Raw genomic sequence first — 24,132 nt, forward strand, 5'->3', positions numbered from 1 at the left:
AAACATCACATTTTCATTTTTGGGTGAACTATCCCTTTAAGTGAACAAAAAGTTATGTATGTCAGACAAAGTTTGATAACACCACAGTGGTTACACGTTTGGGGGAATTCTTATGAATGGCTTACTTATAGTAAATTAAGCTGGCACAGTGGAAAGTTTTTTAACATTGAACAAATTACACACTGCAGCTTTAATGTATTCCGTGCTCTAATGGGATGAGAGTGACCAGTAACCAGATGTGGCAACTTTTTGTGTGTATCTATACCTCTGTTTGCAATTCTTGAATGTGTAAATTTCATAGGAATAAGCTAAACTTTTCTCAGAAAATACTGGACTGTTGGCTTTCATCTGAAACGACGGATTCAAAAAAGCAAGTCAGATGTTCTGTAGTAAGTAATTTAATTCAAAGCCTACAGGTGATGGAAAGAAGAAAGCACTTTTCGAACTCTTTGGTAAATGAATACTGGAACAGAGACAAAATTCAAATCCAACATCATTGTGTTCAAAACCTACAAGAACACTTTGATGAAACGGCCTCTTGTTCAACAGATGAAGTATGTTCCCTTTTTTTTAACAGAGAACGAGATGAAGAGAGAAATCTTTCGCAGCCTTAGGCAGCTCTGATTGATTGTGCACCATTGTAATATGACATTACTCATCACACTGCTGTTTTCTTTCTTCTAGATGGTCTGACTGACTGTATGGATCCAGACTGCTGTATCCAAAGTCCCTGCCAGAACAGTCCGCTTTGTAGAGGGTCCAGGGATCCCTTACAGGTCATCCAACAAGGCCAGCACCCTGAGCAGAAAGTCCGTTCCTTCTACGACCGTGTTAAGATGCTAGTGGGCCGGGACAGCACACATATAATCCCTGCAGACAATCCATTTAACGCAAGGTAACTTGCTTTACTGTTCACAACAACTTGGTAAATGTCATGTCTCTTGCATTGTACAGTAGAAGAAAAATGAAATATCCACTGAAGTGCACACAATTTATGCTATATCTGTTGAGAGTAAATTGAGTGCTGGGATAGTTATTGTCAGTTCTGTGCTATTTCGTAACCCCAGAGCTATTTTTGAGGAACTGTATCGATTGTTGTCAGTGGTGCTACAACATCTTCCTGTCTCTTTCTACTGTATTTCTTGGATTAACTGACAGATGTGTTGGCTAATGGGAAATTTTTTTGACAGCAGTTGTTGGATTGATGGTATCGCTTTGGATTTATTGGTTATCGAGCAGCTGATGTCTTCTTGTTTGTTCTGTGTTCTCCAGTCTGGCATCACTGATCAGAGGTCAGGTGGTGACAACAGATGGAACCCCGCTGGTGGGAGTTAATGTGTCATTTGTCAAGTACCCACAGTATGGCTACACCCTCACACGCCAGGATGGAACGTAAGTTTACCGTAGTACTCGTACCAACCAGGGTTGTACGCAAAGAATTGACTTGCTTTTTAAATTGTACTTTAACTGAGAAGTGAGGTAGCAAACTGGATGCAGAAATGCAATTTAAATTTGAATGTGACTCTAATTTTTAACTGGAAAAGCAGTTTATAAGACAAAGTTTGATTGTTGGCTTGACAGCTTTGTTTAAATGTTGTAAAAATGGTTTAATGGATGGATGGTGTCTTGTGGCCATTTAAATTCAAAGTCACGCTCGTGAATTCAAAGGAAGCTAATTCTTCAGTTCTGAGTTTTGGCCAACCCTGGTACCTACACATCCAAGCTGATCATCCAAGCAACAAACAACCCTTTCCCCTCTGAAACACTTTGATTATTTCTGCCGCCGAGCCTTATTTTGTGACTTACTTGTTTACATAAGCTTCTAGTGATTTAGAGAGCAACATGCTAACTGAACAAATCTTTATTAGATTCATTTAGAGCCGAGTAAACTCAGTCTTTCCATTGAAATGACTGCAATCTATCAAAACAATGAATTATCCCTCCCAGAGAAATGGCATTTTTAATGGTAAAAGCATTCAGAATGTAATGGCGCTATCAATAACTGAGAATAACACAAGTACATATTTGTTTTTGTTTTTTACACTCTGTTTGCCTTTCCCCCTTCCTCTCGCTCTGTGTCATTAGATTTGACCTCATTGCCAATGGTGGAGCCTCTCTCACCCTCCGATTCGAGCGGGCTCCATTTTTGAGTCAAGAGCGCACCGTGTGGCTCCCGTGGAACATTTTTTATGCCATGGACACTCTGATGTTAAAGACAGAGGAGAACACCATCCCGAGCTGTGACCTCAGCGGCTTTGTGAGGCCTGATCCTGTGGTGGTGGCCTCCCCCCTTTCTTCTTTCTTCAGTTCCAGGCCAGGAGAGAGGTCCATCATTCCAGAGACACAGGTATGATGAAATCCTCGCTTCCTTGAAACATTCATTACTGTAATTAGCAGATTAATGTGTTTTGCACTGATGGGATCCTTCAGTTAGACTTTTCCTTTCAATTTTGCTCACTTCAGTGTCCCAAATATTGCTCTTTTCTAATTTTATTCGTGTTCCTTTACCACTCTCTCTTTGGTCATTAAATTAGTTGACAGGTTGTTAACCTGATGAAACTCACAGGTCGTCCCTCATCAACCATTTTCACATTTGCATTTCCCCTTCCTTTAATCTTTTTAGTCTTTCTTCTACCCCCTGACCTTCCTAATCATGTCCTATTCTTGTTTGAAAATACCCTTTTCCTGTGACGTGAAAATCATTCTTCCATCTCTCCACCAGGTTCTGCATGAGCAGCTAGAGATTCCCGGCACCAATCTGAAGCTCTGTCACCTGAGTTCCCGGACCCCAGGTTACCGCTCTTTGCTCAAGATCACCATGACTCAAGCCGTGGTACCTCTCAGCCTGGTCAAAGTCCATCTGATGGTTGCCGTAGAGGGACACCTCTTTCAGAAGTGGTTCCATGCTTCACCCAACCTCGCTTACACCTTTATCTGGGACAAGACGGATGCATATGGTCAGCGTGTCTATGGCCTCTCTGATGCAGTGGGTAAGCATACATAATTAATTGTGACTGGATTGGTGGCTTAGATATTAGCACGCATGCTCCAAAACAAAGTTATTATCCCATTGCAGTTACTGTTCCTACAAAAATATAATTGTTTGTGTAATTTTAATTGAGGCTGAAAACGAGATTGGACCAAAATTATTAAAAGAAGCTGTCGTTTAATTAGTGCTTTGCCAATCGTGTGTTTAGACTCTGTTAGTGTCTGTTTCCTGCACACAACTTGGATAAGCTACAACAGGTAAAGAGCTAAGGCTGAATTGACAATGTTAATTTCTAGTTTTTAACAAATATTTGTTTTGATGAACCAGATATTTTAATCTATGCTGTTTTCTGTTGATGAGTGAACCTCAATAAACATTATTTGTAGCACACCTACCATCGAGTAATTACAATAATCTTTCTGCTGTGTTACTTTTGATATGAAACAAAGTCTTTTTTTCAAATTCTGTCAATTTTATAACAAAATGTTACCAAACAAATGCGTTTTGATGATCTTTACTATGGCACAACACAACGCTATAGCCGTCTCAGTTCAAACAGCACATAAACGGATCATCTTCCTCTTTATTACTAGTTATAGCACAGAATAAACATGAATTAACATTAGGAGTTGTATTAAAAGAAACACTTACTGAAATATCGCATCTAATGCAATCTCCAATCAGTGTTTCAAACACAGAAAGACGTCAGCTTGTAAACAATGTCACAGAATGCTACCTTTATCTCAGGAAGGCAATTCAATAGCTTGATAGTTAGCCTTATGTGCAATTTAAATGTTTATATACAGCTCAGTTTTTGAGTGTTGATTATTAAGTATATTGATTAATTAATTGTTTAATAAATAAGCTTTATTTCCAGTTTCAGTTTTCAGCTAAAATAAAACTTTAATTTTCAGTTATGCTGTTTCTTTTAAAAAACATAATTTTGTTCCATCACTACTGTAAATACAAAGTTTGGTCTTGGTGCAGTGGAAATAGGCATGACTTTCAGTTCATAACATTTACAGAAAATGAATATAACAGTAAAATGTAAGTTATACGCTGGCAAATGCATTAAACACATCTCTCAAGCACATTAAACGGCACAAATGCTCTGTCAGCACTTGACATGGTACCCGGCCCACATTAAACTCTCCTCTTATGAGCCTCTTTTGAAACGGTTAAGGTAAAGTGCTCTCATGCTTTGAACAGCTTGGGTTGTGTGCTTTCACCATTTTTCAAATTCATCTTATCATACAAACATTCTTTTCACTACTTTAAGTAGCGTTAATAACAGATGTTCTCCGTCTTTCGGATGAGACGTTAAACCGAGGTCCTGACTCTCTGTGGTCATTAAAAATCCCATGGCACTTCTCGTAAAGAGTAGGGGTGTAACCCCGGTGTCCTGGCCAAATTGGCCCCCTGGCCCTTGTCAATCATGGCCTCCTAATAATCCCCATCCACTTGATTGGCTCTATGACTTTCTCTCCTCTCCACCTGTAGCTGGTGTGTGGTGAGCGCACTGGCGCTGCTGTCCTGTGGCTGCCGTCGCATCATCCAAGTGGATGCTGCACACTGGTGGTGGTTGAGGAGAGACCCCCCCACATGATTGTAAAGCGCTTTGGGTGTACAACAATACACAGTAAAGCGCTATATAAATGCATCATTCATTCATTCATTCATTCACATCACAACACACAAAATCCAACTAATCCATTATAAAAAAAATTGTCATCCTCCAGGTTGGCTTGTGACACTGTGAAATTCACCTGTCAGATATAAAATGTATCCACGTTTGGTGCTTGATGGGTGTTTATTTGGGACCCTGGCCAACTGTAGTGACCGTTCAGGACACATGGCAGTTAAACAGCCATGGGTAATCGGTCACTCTGCTGACTGAACACAGTGAGAGTTAACACATCAGACAGGATTTGTGCTCATGCGTGTGAACGTAGGACCCAAAGATCACTCAGCCTGACCGTCCCTGTCAGAGAAACACACAGGTTCAGAGAGCAGCCGCAGTGAGCCAAGGGAAATGCTGAGAACAGCACTCTGTCTGGTGTGACCTCCTTATAACACCCACTAATCTCTCTTTGTCTTTCCGCTGCTTTCTCAGCCTGTCTACTTTCCAGCTCTCTACATCTTTTTCATTTATATTTTGAGGTACCCACAGTCCCACTCGCATCTACACAGCTATAAATTCTCACCTGCCTCGTCGGTATATCTCCATATGTATTTATGCTAATGGATTCATGGAGTTGTGCTCCACTTTTCAAGAAATGGAAGGAAAGTTTTTTGTGGAAACACGTATCTTGCAATGACCCTGTGGCAGCAGCACAGATCACACGGTCCTGTTGGAGAAGTGAAAGCTGAAGTCATGTCCAGCCACAGGGTGTCTGAACAAATCACGTTCACACTTTACCGAGGTGCTTTGTGGTTGTGAAAGCACCCAAGCTGCGGTGATTTGTGAAGGCTTGCCCAGAACCTGATATGTCCTACTTCTGCCCAGCAGTCTGCAAAGAGAAATGTTGTGATGATTGTTGCAGGGTCATTTATAGCTTACAGTTGCCTCATATGTGTGTCTCTAAGTGCTGAATTTTTGTTGTTTCTCTAAATGTTCTGACTTTTAATTTAGCATGTGGTTTTCAAATAAATATTTATATTCTCCCTCACTGTTTCCCAGCTAGACTCCCCATCCAATCTGCTTGCATTGTATGTAAATTAATCATCTCTAATATTGGCCTGTCATGTAGTTAATTAAATGCTGTTTTGATACATTTTGTATACTCTCTTTTTTCCCTTTCTCTCTCTCTCTCACTCTCTCTGTATTTGTCCCCAAGTCTCTGTGGGGTATGAATATGAATCATGTCCTAGTCTGGTGCTGTGGGAGAAGAGGACTGCAATGCTTCAAGGCTATGAGCTGGAGCCTTCCAATCTGGGCGGCTGGTCTCTGGACAAACACCATATACTCAACCTGCGCAGTGGTATGAGCCTCATGTTCTTGTACAGGGGCAAAATGCACCTGTTTTGTGTGTATGTATTTATTTATTTATTTAGATGGGGCATTAGTGGCAGCACTTGATCCCATAATGAAATAAGACATACCCAAAGGAGAACAATATATAAATAAAGTTTATTAGAAAAAATATTAGAGGGCCCCTTTAATCACTTTTAATTCTGGTTATTTATAGTATTATTTGATAAATATTTGAACTTAAATAAATGCTTTGATAATTACGTGAACTGTAATAAGTAATTATACTCACTTAAAATTCTAATCTTGATTGTCACTGGTTAAACTGTAAAGTAACAGACCCGCTGAGACCGAGATTTGAGGTGAGGAGAGGGCCATCCCTTTCTGACACACAGGAAGTCTGATGTGTTGTGATGCCTGGCTGCTTTCAGTGGAAGAGCCCGTCATTTTGATCAATAATTTAATGTAATGCTCTGAAAATGTGGTTGTAATGTTCAGAAATGGCTCCGGTAAACAGCTTTTACTAAAAATGGTCTTTTGAAAATAGCACTTTCTTTTTCCATTTAAATGGTTATTGTTTCTTTATTCATCTGACACCAGGCATCCTTCATAAGGGCAGCGGTGAGAACGTCTTTGTGTCCCAGCAGCCACCCATCATCACAAGCATCATGGGTAATGGGCGTCGACGAAGCATCTCTTGCCCGAGCTGTAATGGCCTGGCTGATGGAAATAAGCTGTTGGCACCTGTAGCCCTGGCAGCAGGCATTGATGGCAGCCTCTACGTTGGAGACTTAAATTTCGTACGCAGAGTTTATCCCAACCTCAATACCACACGCATACTGGAGCTCAGGTATTGAGAAAGGAGCAGAGGAGACTTTTGTTGTTAGGCCCGTTCACACCAAGAATGATAACTATAGTGCTATAATTCACTATAATTTAAAACCAAGTTTTTAAAATCATTCTAAATTAAAAAAAAGCAGTCCACAACTAATAACAGTAACAGCTCAGGGGAACAATATCATTGGAATCACTTTCATTTTTTCCAGCTAATGATAAAAACATTAGCAGCCAATTAGAATGCATCCTGCTTTTAAAGGCTTGAGCATTTAAAGTGGCAGACGACAAAACTGCAGCACACACTTTTAATAAGCAAAATGTTATTGTGTGTTATTGTAGATGCTAATATGGTTATCGTCCTTGGGGGGGATTTTACTTTTACCTAGATTTAATTGTTATATTTTTAAAATCAGTTTACTCTTAAATAAAATACACAATATATATTTTATCATGATATATTGGAATCAAAATTGTGATTCTTGTTCTTTTCTTCATTTACAGAAATAAGGATTTTCGACACAGGTGAGCCTTTAACTTAATTTCTTTCTCTTTAACTTAAATTAAATTATTCACTGAATATAAATATAGCGATAAAGCAACGCATTATACCTAATTGCAGCACTGACTCCGTAATGACCTCGTTTTTCGTAGTAACAACCCGACTCATAAGTACTTCCTGGCTGTGGACCCAGTCTCTGGGGCTCTGTTCATCTCTGACACAAATTCTCGGCGAATCTACAAGGTGCGATCGCTCACAGGGGGAAGACAGCTGGCTGACAATGCCGAAGTGGTGGCGGGCACAGGAGAACAGTGCCTGCCCTTTGATGAGAGATGCGGGGACGGGGGCAAAGCTGTAGAAGCCACTCTCATGAGCCCTAAAGGTGAGGTTGAAACATTGAAGAAAACCAAAACAGAAGCTAGATCTTATTGCTTATTGTATCCCCTTCACATCAGATGAAATCACACTAACATCTTCACATGTGTCTGTCTGAGGTGAAGAAATGTTTCTGCAGGCTGTCTTTACATCCGCTTCCTTTGTAGCAGTGACACCTAACATGGATAAAAAGAGTCTTATCTTCCAGCTGCTTCCAATCACAGAGAACATTCAACCTTAAGCTATTAATTAATTTCTGAATGTGCTATGGGGAGTGTGAGTCTCCGGCTTCGATTATCGGAGTCTCTTGGTATTCTCTCTCTCTCTGCCTGTCTCTCAAAGATAATGTTACTTAATTGTGGTGGCTCTTTTAACTCTCATGTTACAGTTCAGAGCTGTAAGTGAGCTTTTTTCTGCATTATACAGCGTTGGTGTTTAGGTAGATCACACAGAAGGATATTTTTGGTGATTGTTTCAGACATTCTCAGTGAGATTAGGAGGAAGATTTCTGAATAAAGTCACGATGAAATGGAAGTATGACAGATCTTTACTTCCATATTGTGATGTACATCCAAGTGAAACAGATTTGTGCATTTAGCGTTTAATTACTGATTGGATGGAGGCAGATTTGAATGAGAATTTGCAGCTGATTGTGGACAGACTAAATGATTGGAGAAGTCTTAAGTTGCAATCAATGACATATCACAATATCACCAAACTCTGTAATCAAATGCCAGAGATCTCGATATGAACTTGAATATTTCTCATCAAATGCTATCCATATCTATTTTTAATAGCTGTACACTCTATTACTGTATGTCAGTGGTCTCATTTGTGTCTATTTTCCCTCATAAAGTGGAGTAACATATCTCAGAACTTCAGAAATTCTCCTAAGTTGTGAAAGAGCAACAACTGAGCAATTAAATTTTCCTCTGGAGATTCTCTTTAGCTTGTGTTATATATAAACAAATTATTTTTTATTGGGTTTATACCAGTTCATAATTTATTGCGTTAATGACCAAGTAAATAGTAAATACAGGGTTCCTGCAGGGTTTGTAAAAGTATGGAATTTGATTTAAGTATTTTCCAGGTCTGGAAAAGTATGGAAAAAAGAAAGCAGAGTATGGAAAAAATATTTGTGTTTCCAGACTTTTGCCCCTATTTAGATTTTTATAATAGAAAATTAAGAATTTAATGAAAATAAATGTATCATAGAAGAAGTTAGGTTTCATGGCAGCTGTTTAATGATTGTCAAATGCGACTGAATGAAGTCACGGTGCACTTTTTCATTATGCAAAATGCAGGTTATAAGCATTTTGTGTTTCGTCTCACTATATTCTTAGCACCGTATTACATAGCCTCAAGGACCTTTTCAAAAATGAAAAATATACAGACTTTTATGTGCGTACAAGGAACCATTAAACTTAATATATAGGACAATGCACACTAATCTACCTATTGTGTGGTTTCTTGGCCGCCACAGAATATGCGTTAAAGAGACCTAGGGCCTTGAAATATGGCATACTGCCCTAATGAAAGCCAAATTTCAAACACCTTTTTACAGTACCGCTCTTTTTTTAGAGACCCTTAAACTTGGCAAATTTTATGCCATCAGCCCATTTTGTGTCATGGTTTCTGCACTGCCACAGAGGATGTGTTAAATTGGACATTAGGCCTTGATATTACAGGTACTACCATAAGAAAAGCCTAATTTTGAGCAAGTAGATCTCTATTAATTCATGTGCATCCATGCTCTTGTTTTATTCACATGGCAGTGATGCACAAAGAAAATAGGTTATATAAAACTAGAAATTGTAATGCGTAAGCATGCAAAAAATTTCCATGCGTATGTGAAAAGTTTCTCGAGGGCACAAAAAAGTTTCCTGTGTGCATGTAAAAGTCTTTATTTTTTTATTTATGTATTTTTAATAATTTTTTATTTTAGGGGCACTGTATGTTGTCACTTGAAGAAAATCAATGAAATTTACAGATGACTGTACTATATACCAAATATATAAAGCTGAAAATAAAGCACTGTGAACCATTTATGTTAAATATGGTCTGAAAATCTGAGAGGTTCGGAAATTCGAGTCTGGAAAAGTATGGAATTTTGAAATGGAGAATGTGTAGGAACCCTGTAAATAAAATAACTGCTTAAATCTGCTTTTATGGATTCAGCATGCACACAATGGGTCACAAATTCAAAGTTCAACGTTCAAATTGAATTTAGTCCAAACTGGAATTGAAGCACAGCATATCCAACCAAAACAAATATAGCAACGAGAAAGGAAAAGATAAAGGTACAATGATAACTTGGAGCAGGTTTTAAAAGTGAAATCCAGGTTTGGTGTAAGGAAAAAATAGCCAGTCTGACACCAAACTGTCAAGGATGTCACATTGTCACATTTTCTGTATGTGACGTTGAATTTGAGCTTCTGGAGAGAGAGAGTAGAGAGATGACAGACTACACAGGCCTCATTACTGATTCCCAAATGACTTCACTGTGAAAAGGCTCAGTCAAGTGCACTCAGTCTCTCCCCTCATGCTGTTTGTCTCCCTGTCTTTTTGTTCAAACCCCTCTGCATCATACACCTACACAGGTCCATTCTATGAGCATCTTCTTGTCAGCACTTCGAGATATTCTCGTCTGCTCTGCCTTCGGTGTCTGATAAGGGGAATTGATGGGTTGACACAGGAGTGACGCTTGATGGACGTGTATTATTTGCTAGCTTATATAGGACAGGGGCTTGAGAGGGAAAGACGAATTGAGCAGAGCCTGAAGATAAACTTAGAACAGGTTGAAACCAGATCAAAGATTCACTTGCTCTGATCATTAAGAACAGCAGAAGACAAAAATAAACGAGTCTGACAGGCAAAGGGTTTGTGAGTCTGCAATGGATCACCCCTGAACTTCCTGCTTGACTCTTGACCTGTTTGTTTCTCTTTTCAGGTATTGCTGTAGATAAAAACGGGCTTATGTACTTTGTGGATGCCACCATGATTAGGAAGGTGGATCAAAACGGCATCATCTCTACTCTCCTGGGCGCCAATGACCTCACTGCTGTGCGCCCACTGAGCTGCGATTCCAGCATGGATGTCAGTCAGGTCAGCAAGCCGACAGTCCACGTTATAAATTATTCACAGGCAGAAACAGGAACTCGGAAGGTTCATTTGATCATAAAGTCTTCAAAACAGACCTTTTGAGCTGAACATGCAGATATGCAAGTATTAATCATGTCTAGCAGGCTTGCAAAAACTTGATCAGAAGCCCAGAAGATGATACAGTACATGGTTAATCTGAAAGCTTAATTTAAAAACTTTAAATTATTTTGTATCCAGGTACGCTTGGAGTGGCCCACTGACTTGGCAGTAAACCCCATGGATAACTCTCTGTATGTGCTAGAGAACAACGTTATTCTACGCATTACTGAAAACCACCAAGTGAGTATCATCGCGGGGCGTCCCATGCACTGCCAGGTGCCTGGCATTGACTATTCCCTTAGCAAACTGGCCATCCACTCCGCCCTGGAGAGCGCCACGGCTATCGCCATCTCCCATACGGGTGTGCTCTACATCACCGAGACGGACGAGAAGAAGATCAACCGCGTGCGGCAAGTTAGCACCAACGGAGAGATGTCACTGCTGGCTGGCGCTGTGTCAGAGTGTGACTGCAAGAACGACGTCAACTGTAACTGCTTTGCAGGAGACGACGGATACGCTACAGATGCCAACCTCAACTCCCCCATGTCTCTGGCCGTCTCACCGGATGGCACGCTCTACATTGCAGACCTCAATAACATTCGGATCCGGGCTGTGCGTACTAACCGACCAGGGCCTTCAGCGTTGGGCCGATATGAGGTCGCGTCCCCTCAGGAACAAGAGCTGTATGTGTTTAATGAGGAGGGTCTCCACCTACAGACCATCAGTCTTGTGACGGGTCTGCCTCTCTACAACTTCAGCTATGGCCCTGATGGAGAGCTGACCACAGTGGTGGATAACTGCAATAATACGGTGAAAGTGCGGAGGGACGGGGCAGGGCAGGGTGGAGCGGGACTGCTCAGGCTCATCCTGCAGCCTGAGAATCAGGTGGTTACGCTGGGACTGGATCCTGCAGGAAGCCTGCGCTCCATCTCTGCTCTCAACCAGGAGATTGTTCTGCTGGGATACAATGGAAACACTGGTTTGTTGGCTACCAAGGCTGATGAGACTGGCTGGACAACCTTTTATGAGTAAGTTGCCATGTGTCTGTGGTTTATGTAGCATGCACATTTAAATCTTTGTGTATGCATGAAACACTCAACAGAAGTTTTATTTAGCATTGTCTTCACGTTCCGATCAGCCCAAGGAGATATGCAAAGTTAATGACAAACATTCACTTTTAAGCAAATAAAATGTGTTAGTGAGTCAAGACTTTTACAGTAGTTGATAGAACCTGTTTAGCAAATGTTTACAGAGGCAGGTGTGAAACACCGTGAATTATCCTATCTGGTGATAATCATACACTTCAAAAAAAAAAAAAAAGATAGAAATGTCACTTTTTTGTTTTTATGCACTACCATTCAAAAGTTGGGGCCAGTATGTTTTGTTTGTTAACTGTTTTTATCATTAATAATATGCATTTCTTGAGCTTTGCCATAACAGGAATACATTACATTTTTTAAATATGTTAAAAGAGGGAACAGCTATTTTGAATTGTAACAATATTTATTACTGTATTCTTTGTCAAATAAATGCAGCCTTGGTGAGCTTAAAATACTTTTTCAAAAACATTTAAAAATATTACTAACCCCAAACTTTTGAATGGTAGTGTGTCATGGAACACTTTGGTTGAAAGCTAGAGATATCCAGTAGGAATATCCCTTATTTGACTTTGAAAAGAGTGCTGGATAAATTCCTCTTTCCTGCAGAGTTATGTTGCAACCCAGCAACACACCTGCCTGTAATTTCCAAGGGACCCTGAAGATCTTGATTAACTTTTTCAGGTGTGTTTGATTAGAGTTGGAACACTCTGCAGGAAAGTAAATCTCCAGGAACAGGAGAGCGCAAGCTTGCTCCTGAGAATGCAGAATTCCCCACACTCCACTGCACTGGCACAGACATCAGCCAGACTGTGACAGATCTGTGGCAGGATCCAGATCTGCTCCCTAATGTAATGTTACACAGAGAGAGAGAAACAGGCAGGGATAGCACTGAACCTCTATGGGGTGATTGTCTGGAGGACAGCTTTTTTTTCTGAGATGGTCAAAGATTGGGTATAGTTATGATTGTCTCCAGTGCTTTACAAATATGAATTTGAAAATGTATTTTGCTAACATTTAGTTGTATTTTCAGGTATGACAGTGAAGGAAGGCTAACCAATGTGACGTACCCCACGGGGATGGTTACAAGTCTGCATAGGGAGATCGAAAAATCCATCAACATTGACATTGAGAGCTCCAACAGAGATGATGACATCACTGTTATCACTAATCTTTCGTCGGTAGAAGCGTCTTATACTGTTGTGCAAGGTATGTCTGCTCGCTAGTCGTTTTGAATTTGTATTGGGTTTTAGAAATCATTTTGTATAAGATTCTCTGCTCAGTTTGGTTGGTTTCGTATTTCGTTTCGTTTTGAACTTAATTGTTTTATATATCATTGCATGCAAACTTACTCAGCAAGATACAGATACCCCCGACATCCATGTGGGAGGCTGGAAGCCAAAGTACTGTAGGATTCAGTGCAGAAAACATTCTACAAGCATTTGTTTCCACTCCCATGCCTAGCGCTCCAGTTGTGTTTTGCTGTGATGCATATGATTCGAGACAAATTCATTACCTTATCCCAAGCAAATATTTACTGTCTTCCATATGCCCTCAACCACAAACCCCACTCTCCTAAAGCTTATTTCATCTGTTAAGATGAAAGGACAGAAAGTCAGAGCGAGAGAGCAACAATGTTTTACTTCCTTCCCATGGCAGACTAAACCAAAAACTCAAACTTCAATACAACCAGACACAGGATGAGGGAGGAACCTTCTCATTGAATTACTGAGGATTTAGTCCAAGGAGAACGTTCCTCAGATCACGCTTTTGAATCTAACCTTGACACGCTCATGGGGCAAATAATAAATTGACTAAACACCTCTTAAAAGGTTCCATATAAATTATAAACTATATTATCTCAAATTATGAACGTACCTTGTGCTCATAAATTAGTTAGTGTAATTTATTTATAGTGGATCTTCTGAAGCATAATAAATGTTTGTGGCACTCTGAAACAAAGGGATTTGAGGCTTCACATCATTTGTTATAAACAAAGCACTGCACTTGTTATCTTGTATGATCTTAAGAAAGACAGCCAAGACTGTTCTTGAGCTGGTGAATGCCCCGCAGCCCTTTCATGAGTTCAGAATAAATCAAGCCTTTTTTGTAGTTGTCGTTTTGTACTCTTGTCATATTGAAAATTTGTTCTGAAATATTTTTTGTTCTTAATTTAATGGTAATTTGATGTCACTCTATTGCCCCCTGCAGATCAAGTACGGAACAGCTACCAACTGTGTAACAATGGCACTCTGAGAGTAATGTATGCCAATGGGATGGGCATCAGCTACCACACCGAGCCCCATATCCTGGCAGGATCAGTAAGTCCCACCATCGGCCGCAGGAACATCACCCTTCCCACTGATAACGGTCTGAACTCTATCGAGTGGAGGCTGCGCAAAGAACTGTCCAAGGGCAAGGTCACTGTGTTTGGCAGGAAACTTCGGGTGGGCACTCGCTCTAAGATTTTAATATCATTACTGTAATATATTATTTTTACATATCAGTGCACAATGCAAGCAAAGAATCCTGCTTGATCATGAGGTTTTCATATCAAATATTTGTGCAATTTGCAGGCACATGGGCGCAACCTCCTGTCAATAGATTTTGATAGGAACACACGGACTGAGAAGATCTATGACGACCACAGGAAGTTCACACTGAGGATCACGTATGATGCCCAGGGCAGGCCAGCGATATGGCAGCCGAGCAGCAGCCTTGCAGTGGTGAATGTGTCTTACTCCAGCACAGGCCAGCTAGTGGGGCTGCACCGAGGGAGTATGAGTGAGAGAACGGAGTTTGACCCACAGGGCCGAATCCTCTCACGCTCTTTTGTGGATGGAAAGGTCTGGAGCTACAGTTACCTGGACAAGGTGAGATTATTGATTAAAGTGAGAGTAGGGTAAAGATGTATTTAGAAATTTCTGAACTAAAGGCAAAATAAAATATAAATATTAGATTATAAACTTAAAAAGCTAAATGTAGAAATATAGAATATATTTATTTTTTTAAGTATTTAAAAAAAATTACAAAATAATAAAAATGACATGCACAACAAAAATATTACAACTTATATATATTACAAAATACCTTCTGTAGATCGATTTGTAAATAAATTATTCCAACAATTAGTGCAGAAACTCTGATGCATGATTTCATTTTGAATTATGACAGCTTGTTAAAAGATGTTGTTGCTAATTAGGGTTGCAAAAAGGTGGAACATTTCCAGTAAATTTCGGAAACATTTCAGAAATTTTGGAAACTTTCCAGAATATTTTTTGGAATATTCCAGGGATTTTTGGAAAGTTTCCGGAAATTTACCAGAAATGTGCTGATGTCACTCTATTGCCCCCTGCAGATCAAGTACGGAACAGCTACCAACTGTGTAACAATGGCACTCTGAGAGTAATGTATGCCAATGGGATGGGCATCAGCTACCACACCGAGCCCCATATCCTGGCAGGATCAGTAAGTCCCACCATCGGCCGCAGGAACATCACCCTTCCCACTGATAACGGTCTGAACTCTATCGAGTGGAGGCTGCGCAAAGAACTGTCCAAGGGCAAGGTCACTGTGTTTGGCAGGAAACTTCGGGTGGGCACTCGAGATTTTAAAATCATTACTGTAATACATTAGTTTATCATATCAGTGCACAATGCAAGCAAAGAATCCTGCTTGATCATGAGGTTTTCATATCAAATATTTGTGCAATTTGCAGGCACATGGGCGCAACCTCCTGTCAATAGATTTTGATAGGAACACACGGACTGAGAAGATCTATGACGACCACAGGAAGTTCACACTGAGGATCACGTATGATGCCCAGGGCAGGCCAGCGATATGGCAGCCGAGCAGCAGCCTTGCAGTGGTGAATGTGTCTTACTCCAGCACAGGCCAGCTAGTGGGGCTGCACCGAGGAAGTATGAGTGAGAGAACGGAGTTTGACCCACAGGGCCGAATCCTCTCACGCTCTTTTGTGGATGGAAAGGTCTGGAGCTACAGTTACCTGGACAAGGTGAGATTATTGATTAAAGTGAGAGTAGGGTAAAGATGTATTTAGAAATTTCTTTAAGATGTATTTTTTTGTTGTTATTTGCTTTGCTTTAAAATTTTGAAATATACTGAAAATGTAAGTAAAATAAAATATTTTGTCAGATAATATACCATGAATTAGGATTTATATTTATTTTTAAACTTTTCATTTTAATTGGCCATTTTTTCTTTTTTCTTTTTTAAGCGTATATTTAACTCAAAAGAGTGAGTTTTAAGCTTAGAACTGGGGTGGGTGGGGGGGATAATAATTAAATTGTTATCGCGCTGTGTAATCCACCAGGACTAATGCAAAGCAATGCTCCGTGCAATGGACAGGACTAGGGTTGCAAAAAAGTGGAACATTTTGGAAACTTTCCAGGATTTTTTGGAATATTCCAGGGATTTTTGGAAAGTTTCCGGAAATTTACCAGAAATGTGCCACCTCTTTGCAACCCTATTGCTAATTAATATCAATGTGATAATGATGTTGTGAAAATATTTCTCTCCACAGTCCATGGTGCTGCTCCTGCAGAGTCAGAGACAATACATCTTTGAATTCGATGCGTCTAACCGCATCACGGCTGTCACCATGCCCAGCGTTGCCCGTCACACCATGTTCACTCACGTCTCCATCGGCTACATCCGCAACACCTACAACCCGCCAGAGAGCAACGCGTCCATCATCTACGACTTCAGCGAGGACGGACGCCCCCAGGCCACCTACTTCCTAGGTACTGGCCGTCGTGTGCTCTACAAATACGGCAAGCTGGCCAAGCTCTCCGAGATCTTGCACGACAGCACAGCCATCACCTTTGGCTACGACGAGACAGCCGGCGTACTAAAAATGGTCAACTTGCAAAGCGGTGGCTTTTCGTGCACGATTCGCTATCGTAAAATGGGTCCCCTGATTGACAAGCAGATCTATCGCTTCTCGGAGGAAGGTATGGTGAACGCCCGCTTCGACTACACCTACCACGACAATAGTTTCAGAATCGCAAGCATGAAGCCAGTAATCAGCGAGACGCCACTTCCTGTTGATCTATACCGCTACGACGAGATCTCCGGAAAAGTGGAGCACTTTGGAAAGTTTGGCGTCATCTACTACGACATCAATCAGATAATCACCACTGCCGTCATGACCCTCAGCAAGCATTTCGACGCTCACGGCCGAATCAAAGAGGTTCAGTATGAGATCTTCCGCTCTCTTATGTACTGGATGACGGTGCAGTACGACAACATGGGCAGAGTAATCAAGCGAGAGCTAAAGATCGGCCCCTATGCCAACACCACGCAGTACCGCTACGAGTACGACAATGACGGACAACTCAGTGGCGTCAAGGTGAACGATTGGTCCACTTGGCGCTACAGCTATGACTTAAACGGCAACCTACACCTACTCAACCCGGGTAACAGCGCCAGGCTCATGCCGCTCCGCTATGACCTACGAGACCGCATCACGCGACTGGGTGACGTCCAGTACCGTCTGGACGAGGACGGTTACCTCAGCCAGAGGGGCGGCGATGTGTTTGACTACAACTCTAAAGGCCAGCTGGTGCGCGCCTATAGCCGTGCAGCTGGAGCATGGAGCGTCCAGTACCGTTACGATGGACTCGGACGCAGGGTGTCTACTAAGAACAGTCTGGGTCAGCACCTCCAGTTCTTTTATGCTGACCTGAACAACCCGACTCGGGTCACGCATGTGTTCAACCACTCCAGCTCGGAAATCAGCTCTTTGTACTACGACCTGCAGGGCCATCTGTTTGCCATGGAGGTGAGCAGTGGGGAGGAGTACTACATCGCCTCTGACAACACCGGTACGCCACTAGCTGTCTTCAGCAGCAACGGGCAGATGATCAAACAGGTGCAATACACCGCTTATGGGGAGGTGTACCACGACTCCAACCCTGAGTTCCAGCTCGTCATCGGCTTCCACGGTGGGCTTTATGACTCGCTAACCAAGCTGGTGCATTTCACACAGAGAGACTATGATGTTTTAGCGGCCAGATGGACATCGCCTGATTACACCATGTGGCAGAAGATCGGAAAAGATCTGGCACCCTTTAACCTGTACATGTTCAAGAATAACAACCCTCTCAGTGACATGCTGGATGTCAAGAATTATGTCACAGGTGAGAACTTATAATTGGGTGCCGTTGCAGTTTAGCCAATTAGTGCATTAGGTATATATAGTATATATATATATAAACCTTATTTTTATTAGAGAATCCTGAAATAAAAAAATATATAAAATATATATTTACTTATATATCAACAAAGAATAAAAAGTATCGAAGCTTACAAAGGCACTGTAAAAAAGTTTGCAAGACAGTTTTAATGTGACACCAAAAGGGGATAATAATAATTATATATATATATATAGAGAGAGAGAGAGATATATATATATATATATAATTTTTTTTTTTTTACTTTCTAAAGCCAGATTTTGTCTTTCTTTGCCACAAAATGTCTTAATTTGGTCTGTTTTCTCAGCAAATATTTATTATTTTTGCCATATGATGTACTTCATTTTATTATTTTTTATTATTATTTCATTCAGATGGCCCTATTTATTGCCTATTTTATTGTAAACCCCAAAAGCTTAAGCTTAAACTCCTTTTCTATGTATTTTTCATTGCAGATGTGAAGAGTTGGCTGGTGATGTTTGGCTTCCAGCTCAGCAACATTATCCCAGGCTTTCCCAGACACACACACTATTTCGTGGATCCGCCATATGAGCTCCTCGCCAGTCAAGAAAGTGTAAACGAGCAGGTGAGTCACCACATTAATACCATAGTAAATCCTCAGGGGAATTACTTTTGTATTTCCAAGGGTAGCAAATCAGTGAATCTTGGACTAGGTGATCTAGCTCGCATTTACCAAGGCCTTTAATTGTCTTCTTGCAGCTGATAACCGGAGTTCAGCAGGAAGCTGAACGGCACAACCAAGCATTCATGGCTCTGGAGGGACGGCTTCTTGACAAAGAGCGCAAGACCAAACATGAGAAACCAGGCCACTGGTTTGGCACGAGTACCCCCATCATCGGACGAGGGGTGATGCTGGCGGTGAAAGAAGGACGTGTGGTCACAGGGGTCTCCAGCATGGCCAGCGATGACAGCAGGAAGGTGGCTCTGGTGCTCAATAACGCCATCTACTTAGACGGGACGCACTACACGCAGGATGGCCGTGACTGTCATTTCTTCGTGAAGATCGGCTCAGCTGACAGTGACCTTCTAGCTTTGGGACTCACCAATGGACGCAAGGCGCTGGAAAGTGGGATCAATGTGACGGTAAGCGGTCGCTCACGAAGAGGGGTCACCGTTGAGTTCCGGGTTCCGACGCTTTCTCTGAGCGTGCGCTATGGGTTGGCATCGGACGTCCTGGATGAGGAGAGAGCTCGGCTGTTGGAGTTGGCACGGCAGCGGGCGCTATCGGGAGCCTGGCTGCGAGAGCAGCAGCGGGCGCGGGATAATAAGGAGGGAAGCCGCTTGTGGACTGAAGGAGAGAGACAGCAGCTCCTTTCAACAGGGAAAGTGCAGGGGTACGACGGGTACTACATTTTACCCGTGGAACAGTATCCTGAACTAGCGGACAGCAGTTTCAACATCCAGTTCCTGAGACAGAATGAGATGGGGAAGAGGTAACAGTCCAAATCATTTGTTATCCCGTTTCTTTATATTTGGCTTTCTCTCCGCTTATACCTTTACCGTTTTCAGTTCTTTTCTCGATCTTTTTCTCTCTCTTGCTCTGTCTTTCTCTTTTTTTCCTCGCTTTTTTTCCGTTATCTCCTGAACCCACGGAGAATAATTGAACTAATGGGCAAACTCACCGAACGCTGCAGGGACTTTTAAAAGAAGAACATTCAAAAACTTTGTTAATACTGCCTCTGGCAAAAAAAAAAAAGAACAATTTGAAAGACCTCGTCTTTGTTTTTCAACAATGGACGTCAAAAAGCACTGAGAAACTGAAAAACAAAACAGAGCTACTGTTGCTGAAATACGAAAAATCCCCTTTTTAAAAAAGAATAGATATTTTGACCCATATTTTTTGGGTTACCGAGAGGATGTTGGTGCCAGATGGTACGCTTGTGATCGTGTGATCTGGATCGGAGAGGTGCTGCGAGTCTCACGCGCCGCAGGAGAGGCCCAGTCTCGACGTCAAAACTGAGGAGTAACATCCGTCATGAGAAATGTCAGTCTCAGGCCTCACATTCTTCACAGCTAAACTGTCAATTGCCTCTGCAGCAAGTCCCATCATCTACAGACTGTTTCTTCAAGACTATTCCAGCGGAGTAAAAGTGATGAGAACATCCAAGTCTGGCATAGTTTGTTTCATCACTGATAGAAAAGTACAGTACTTGCATATCTGTATCTGATAACAGTGAAGTTCTGAGTGTGCTTTAGATGCGATAGTTTTGTACGTCCCAGTCGCATTAGAGTAACGAGACCTTCACCAGGGCACTTCTGTATAGAGATATCAGAAAAAGAAAAAAAAAACACTCACAGACTCCAGATTGGAAGGTTACTAGTGTCAGAAACTATTTATTTTTACTTAGTTTGTTTTCATTTTTATCATTCATAGTACTCTATGACAATCATAAAGGAGTCACCGCTTTTAGCTACAAAGATGATGGTCGAGTTTATTTTCCTTTGTACGATATGTAATAATTTTTCATTTTTGTATTAATTTTAATTTTTTCTTTTTTTTTGCTTCGAAGCAAATTCTAGTCATACACAGAAATAATTTATGTAAAGTGTTTTAAAATGGTTTATACTTTAAATAAAGTTTAAAACTGTGAAACTTGTTTTTCAAAATATATCTGTATGTACAGTGTATAGATTGACCTTTATGCAGCACAGTAGAATATTGTTCATAATATCAACTTTTATATTTCTAACAGAAGGTGGCTTGTTATGTGCAAATCAACAGCTGGTATTAAAACACTAGAATTTTGTGACACAGATGGATAATATCGATACCCCGTTTGATGTTCTGTTTGTTTAGTTTTGTTTTAATGCAGAAAAGTTGCTGTACTAGAACCCAAACCATAGAAATGGATTCTTTCCACTGTGAAGAGAATCATTATGGATGTCATGATGTACCAAATCAGTATTGAGGGATGATTCTTACTCGAGTGAGACTCTTCTGAGACCTTATCAATAAATAGTTTAATTCATGTGAGTTCGGCTAGTCTCATCTATTTGTAAATGTCTTCACATCTGTATTGCTGTTGTATTATGTCATTTCTCCACATCACATGGGGTAGAGAGTGATGGTAACATTAACTAAATGTCCCATGGTAATGCAGCAATACTATGGCTTTTTGGATATGAACAATGGTAATACTATGTTTTACTTTATTGAACATATCCAATTGTAATATATGGAAGCACCACGGAATAAAAAAGTAATTGGGACTTTTTTTCCACTTGGAATTCTGAGTTTATATCTCACAATTCAGATTCGTAATTCTGACTTAATTTTCTCTAAATTACGAGTCTGAATTGTGAGATAGAAAAGTCAAAAGAGTTTATTTCTCTGACTTTCTTCTTTCTTTCCGTCTCTGACTTTCTTTATTGAAGTTTTGAGTTTACATCCGCATTTCTTTTACATGCCTCAATTTTGACATTTTTATAAAAAATGTTACATAAACAAATAAGGTAATAGCAACATTTTATCTCACAATTCAGACTTTTTTCTTGCAAGTGCGAGTTTATATACTGTATCATAATTCTTACATTATATCTTCCACTTCTGAGTTTATATCTCACAATTCAGATTTTTTTTTTTTCTCATGTAATCTTAGAGTTGAAGGGGGAAAAAAAATCAAAATTGTGAGATAAAAAAAAAAGTCTCAATCTTCTCTAAGTACCTTATTAGAATACTATGTAAAGTGGTATTTGCCATATGATTCTATCAATATACCATTGCACTCCCATACAATGTTTGTAGGAGATTCCATCTGACTTTATTATGGTTTGCAGCAGTAACAATAATCTGATAGCCCGTAAAACGTGTTTTGGGGAAATAAGGTAAATTACACAATCAAGATTTTCAAGTGGGGATTATAAGCACTAGTTAATAATAATAATAACAGTTACTAGCACACTTTTTGTTGTTCATAATAATAATAACAACAAATTATTAATATTATTATTCAACTTGCAATGTTTATTTTGAAGCTACGGGTCTTTTATTATGAAATTAGCTCAAGGAGGGGCGCTTTTAAGGCGGTGCCTTTTACAAGACCACGCCTATGCTTACAGTACAGCCAATATGAGATGGCTATTAAAAACTTGAATAACAAGGAAGTAAAGGTGCGACCACCCGGTGAACTGTCATAACGTCAACATGGCAAGCAGCGGTAAGTTGGTGCTCGTCTAAAAATAAGAAACATACTTTAAGAGAGTTAAATAAAGCGACGTGTGAAACTGCAGATTTGTTCACTGTTTCTGGGGTACTGGAAACGTATGTTGGCTTTGAGCAGCTGTTGTTTTCGTTGTCTGTTGTAGTCAGGGTGACAGTACCCAGGTGCACCTGTGATAAACACTTCCATTATCTCTACATTTTATTACTTACAGTATAACAAGCTGAACGTTTTGTGCACTTGCTAGTATCCTGCGGTGCCCGTTCTCTCAATTCCATTTTATTCATTTTCTAATCATGCATGTCTGCTGTCCTGATCGTTATTTTCATTACTTGTTCGCTTTAAAGAGCTAATAACCTTGTGACGTAAGGATGACTTGCAGTAAGTGAAATGCTTTATGTGTATGGAATGCAACACTTTCTTTATGTTTTTGTTATGATTTAATCATTATTTGCATATAAACAGATATCGGACATCTATACATCAACAAAAGTAAATCATAAAACAGAACTAGTAACCAAACAATTTACAAATAAATAAAATCTCGAGTAAACAGTATAATTTGGGTAAAATTATCTTTTTTAATAATAAAATATTTAGCATGTAAGGTATAATATATATATATATATATATTATATTTATATATTTATATTGTTTATATATTTCCTTTTTGTTTATTTATTTAAATCATTACACTTTTATTGTAGTTTTTATTGTGCTTGTTTTAAGAATTTTTTTTATTGTTTTTATGATTTCTTTTTCTTTACATTTGTATATTCTGCCTTACAAATAACAGAAACAATCAAAATAAAATAAAAAACAATAATAACAAAAACATATAACAATAATAGTAACAGTAGTAATAATAATAACAACAGTAATGTACACTATTTTGTATAAATACAAATTTGACATAAAAAAATGTTTTGTTTGTTTATTTATTTCATCTTTGTATATTCTGCTTTACAAATAACAGAAACAAACAAAAAAACAATAACAACAATAGTAACAGTAGTAATAATAATAACAACAGTAAGGGGCCATGCTAATCTTCTCTGTATCGATACAATTTTAGTATATGTGCCGCCGTAGTATAAGTAATTGCATTACTTAGTTACTTTTTATGGAAAGTAATGCGTTACGTTACTTTTGTGTTACTTTTTCTCATTTGGGCTGGGCTTGCTAATTTGTTTTTAATATAAAAATGTATATTTTTGGTAAATGTAAAGGCCCTTTCACAGCAAAAGTGAAATTAATACGCCTCAGCCATTCTGGATTGCATGAAGCATAGAATGCAGGAGAAGTTCAACACACTTCAGAAATGAAACAAAAAGAAAGAAAAACAAATGTCATGTTTATTTTAAGTCATTTTTGCTTATTAATATGGCTGAATTGGATCATCGAAGGTCGGCAGCAAAGATATTGATTAATAAAATGTGATTAAATGCATAAAAGATATTTGTGTTATTTAATACATTTAATTATTGCAGGTTTGCATTGCACTGTTTTCATTCATTTTGAGGAATACTGAATCTGTTTTTGTGCAAGTGAGATGAGTAAATGCATGTTCACATTTAGTCTAGAACTACAGTAACATCTAGTTCACACAGCGCCTCTGCACTTACTCCCGATTTCTCTCAACATAGGGACAGGAGAGTTGTCAGTCAATGAATGGGAAAACAAAGTAACTGGAGTTACTTATTTGAAAAAGTAACGCCGATATTTTATTGTAAATTAAAAAGTAATGCGTTACTTTACTAGTTACTT

General features: G+C 39.7%; 2 protein-coding genes across 3 annotated transcripts in view; both read left to right on the forward strand.

Annotated features, from left to right (window-relative positions):
* The window catches only part of LOC107658040 (teneurin-2-like), a 645,835-nt gene extending 625,114 nt beyond the window's left edge, over positions 1 to 20,721 (forward strand). The window contains exons 22-37 of the mRNA XM_016446429.1: positions 685 to 895; positions 1,273 to 1,392; positions 2,086 to 2,347; positions 2,723 to 2,990; positions 5,827 to 5,970; positions 6,561 to 6,810; positions 7,299 to 7,319; positions 7,449 to 7,678; positions 10,622 to 10,776; positions 11,011 to 11,900; positions 13,003 to 13,178; positions 14,181 to 14,416; positions 14,546 to 14,842; positions 16,513 to 18,130; positions 18,640 to 18,770; positions 18,905 to 20,721. Of these exons, the coding sequence (XP_016301915.1) occupies positions 685 to 895; positions 1,273 to 1,392; positions 2,086 to 2,347; positions 2,723 to 2,990; positions 5,827 to 5,970; positions 6,561 to 6,810; positions 7,299 to 7,319; positions 7,449 to 7,678; positions 10,622 to 10,776; positions 11,011 to 11,900; positions 13,003 to 13,178; positions 14,181 to 14,416; positions 14,546 to 14,842; positions 16,513 to 18,130; positions 18,640 to 18,770; positions 18,905 to 19,642 (5,747 nt within the window). The 3' untranslated portion in view covers positions 19,643 to 20,721. The remainder of the gene's footprint in view (positions 1 to 684; positions 896 to 1,272; positions 1,393 to 2,085; positions 2,348 to 2,722; positions 2,991 to 5,826; positions 5,971 to 6,560; positions 6,811 to 7,298; positions 7,320 to 7,448; positions 7,679 to 10,621; positions 10,777 to 11,010; positions 11,901 to 13,002; positions 13,179 to 14,180; positions 14,417 to 14,545; positions 14,843 to 16,512; positions 18,131 to 18,639; positions 18,771 to 18,904) is intronic.
* Positions 20,722 to 22,239: 1,518 nt separating this feature from the next.
* Positions 22,240 to 24,132, forward strand: part of LOC107658038 (thiosulfate sulfurtransferase/rhodanese-like domain-containing protein 1) — a 2,989-nt gene continuing 1,096 nt past the window's right edge. Inside the window, exon 1 of one of the 2 annotated variants that reach the window (XM_016446427.1) lies at positions 22,240 to 22,362. In XM_016446427.1, the coding sequence (XP_016301913.1) occupies positions 22,350 to 22,362 (13 nt within the window). In that variant the 5' untranslated portion in view covers positions 22,240 to 22,349. Of the gene's footprint in view, positions 22,363 to 22,721; positions 22,747 to 24,132 lie in introns of those variants that run through there. The other variant, XM_016446428.1, reaches the window with a different exon arrangement.

This window comes from Sinocyclocheilus anshuiensis, unplaced genomic scaffold (assembly GCF_001515605.1).
Source record: "Sinocyclocheilus anshuiensis isolate Anshui unplaced genomic scaffold, SAMN03320099.WGS_v1.1 scaffold227, whole genome shotgun sequence".
Classification (NCBI taxonomy): Eukaryota; Metazoa; Chordata; class Actinopteri; order Cypriniformes; family Cyprinidae; genus Sinocyclocheilus; species Sinocyclocheilus anshuiensis.